The following is a 2,524-nucleotide window of genomic DNA, read 5'->3' on the forward strand; positions in this document are numbered from 1 at the left end:
TCTTATGTTCTGACAACAGGAATTTGAAGTGTCTTCACTACCCTTATATACCCACTGACCAGTTCAAGTGCTTATGTTGTTCAGTTTTCCTGGTTTTAGTTTTTTAAGTTATTATTTTGATAAATGTAAATCATCCTTTAAGAAAAAGTGGGGATGAGTGAGCAAAGAAAAAAAATCACACACAGGGGGAGCCATAGAATGGTAGAGGACCCAGGAGAGGGGTCAGCAGTGCCCACTGACCTGGTCACACTTAGGGAAGACATGGAGATGGGCCCAACAGCAGAGAAACCGCATGGAGTTACCTACCCATCAGGTGGTAGGATGCATTTTTGAGTACAGGCAAGACCTATTCTCAGCCACTATGTAGGAATAACCATTGCCTACTTTTTAAGAGTACACACTTTCAGAGTTTTCTCTGTGCACCAACACATTATGCCAACATTTACACTTTTATAAAAATGGGCTGATACCGTATATGTGGTTCTGCAAACTGTTTTTTCTTTATTGTTATTTCACAATGTACCATGAACATCTCTTCCATGCACATGGGTGAAAATCCTTTATTAAAAGACAGAGCGCTGTAGGTGGATCAAAAGGCTGCTGGTAACAAGAGTGACATCTAAAGCAAAGTATCAGCTTAAGGTTAAAGCGCAGGGCCTGGCAAATATCTACCAGGGAAAGCAGGGCAGGGCCGGCAATATACTCATCAGAGAACTCAGAATTGAAGGCCAAGGGCATTAAAGGTATGGGATATCATGTAAGCCCCTTTGGCCCCTACCTCCGCCCCTCACTCCCCTGACACCCCGCTGGCCCCTCGGGGAGAATGCATCCTGGACATCTCTTTGCATCCAATGAAAACCACCCATTTTCTGCTTTTTCCTTAGCTCCTCCTGGGCCCTCGACACATCTCCACATTCTCTCATCATCTCCTCACTGCTCAAATGCCTTTCCTGTAAGTCCTCCTGAGAGTCCTTGGGGGAGTCGTCCGTCGTCCCCCTGTCCGTTTTTCTTTTTGCTTTCCGGGGCACGTAATCTTCAGCCGGGCGCTTCTCAGCGGCCCGCGGCTCGCTCCCTGCCTTTGCCTGGGATGCTGGCTGGCCCTCACCCCGGGGCCTGCCCTCAGCTGCGGGCTTGCCCTGCTTGCCCTGCTTGCCCTGCTTGCCCTCAGCCTCCGGTTGTCCCTCATCATCTGGCTCTCCCTCCTCCTCCAGCTTTCCCTCCTCTTCTGGCTTCCCCTCCACGTCTGGGTTTTCTTCCTCCTCTGACTTTCCTTCGTCATCAGGCTCTACTTCATCTTCTGGCTTTCCCTCCTTTTCTGGTTTTCCTTCATTTTCACTGTAGAGTTTTTCCATGCTGAGATTTCCTCTCTTTTCGTGTCCTGGGGGGAGGGGGGGAGGGTCGGGGAGGAGAAGAGGAGACAGGGCAGACTGAGGGCCCGGGGTAAAATGCAGGTCCGGATAGTACTTGCATCTCGCCCCAGGTCAGGGTTCTCCTCATCTGGCCTGAACCCCCAGTGTGCCTTCTGCCTACCACGTAGCCCACCACTTCTCCCCCACACCAGAGCCAACCATTCCCTGGCAGGCCTGCCACCTTCTCTAAATCCTCCAGCCTGGCAAGGCCTGTGTGCATACGGCAGAGGGATGGGCAGTGGGACCCCGAATTCTGCTCAGGCCATGCCCCCCTACACTCACAGCCCTGCTGGGTCCCTGTCCATAATGCCACCCCACCCCCACCCCCTCGCGCCGCCCCTTTAACGAACCTGTGGGGATTCTGGACAGGTTGCTCCTGCTTTCCAGGCCTCGAAGAGTACTGGGAACAACAGACACGCAGACCTGTGGACAGACAGGAGAAGGGGCAGGGGCTGCGCGCTCAGTGGAATTGCGCGCTCAGTGGACTCCCAGGGACTCAGGTCCCTTTCCTGACTTGGGGCCCTCCTCCCCCAGCGTTTTCCTTCCAGACCTCCCCCGCACCCCAGCCGCCATTTATTTCCAGGCTTTGGGTGCCAGACCACGATGCTTTTTAAACTGCGTTTGAGTTTCTGCGTCCCCTCCCCCGGAGGCCACCTGCCCCGCCCCCCAACACCTTTTCCTGGAGGTCAGTGTCTTCAAAGGCGCAGATGGCGAGGGGGTTGATTTCCTGAATACAACTACGTTTCACTGTCGCACTGCAGGGGCGCCCCCTTCCCCCCCTCCTTTTTTGTTCTAAAATGGATGGAGGGCTCAGAGGAGGGGGGAGTCGAGAAGGTGGGTTGGGCCCTTGGGGATCCTGCCTCGCCTTTCCCCCCGCCTCCGCCCTCTCCGCGTCCCCCTACTCACCAACCTCCCGGATCCCTTCCCCCATCCGTCCCCCGCCCGCTGCTCCCAGATAGTGCCCACTGTCGGCCACCGTCACCCCTCCCGATCCACACTAGTGCCTGTTCTCACACTGACCTGCGGGGACCCGGGACAGGCCTGCGCCTCCTTGGGCTCGCGGAAGCCCGCTCGCCGCTCGCGGCTCGCCGCTCGCCGGCAGCCGGGACAGCGCA

The 2,524-nt window shown here is 55.7% G+C and overlaps 1 protein-coding gene across 1 annotated transcript; it reads right to left on the bottom strand.

Annotated features, from left to right (window-relative positions):
• Positions 1–476: 476 nt before the first annotated feature.
• On the bottom strand, positions 477–2,515 carry TCEAL3 (transcription elongation factor A like 3). Its single transcript, XM_008061261.1, has 3 exons — positions 2,430–2,515; positions 1,760–1,832; positions 477–1,378 (listed from the first exon to the last, which is right to left on the bottom strand). The coding sequence occupies exon 3, from the start codon at positions 1,350–1,352 to the stop codon at positions 738–740; it is 615 nt and encodes a 204-aa protein (XP_008059452.1). The 5' UTR covers positions 1,353–1,378; positions 1,760–1,832; positions 2,430–2,515; the 3' UTR covers positions 477–737.
• Between the last annotated feature and the right edge of the window lie 9 nt (positions 2,516–2,524).

The sequence above is a fragment of the Carlito syrichta genome, unplaced genomic scaffold (assembly GCF_000164805.1).
Source record: "Carlito syrichta isolate Samal-C Ts95f unplaced genomic scaffold, Tarsius_syrichta-2.0.1 Scaffold305169, whole genome shotgun sequence".
In the NCBI taxonomy this organism is placed as follows: Eukaryota; Metazoa; Chordata; class Mammalia; order Primates; family Tarsiidae; genus Carlito; species Carlito syrichta.

What these genes read in the sequence shown, in the direction of transcription:
- TCEAL3 (XM_008061261.1), bottom strand. Translation starts at nt 1,352, where the DNA reads ATGGAAAAACTCTACAGTGAAAATGAAGGAAAACCAGAAAAGGAGGGA.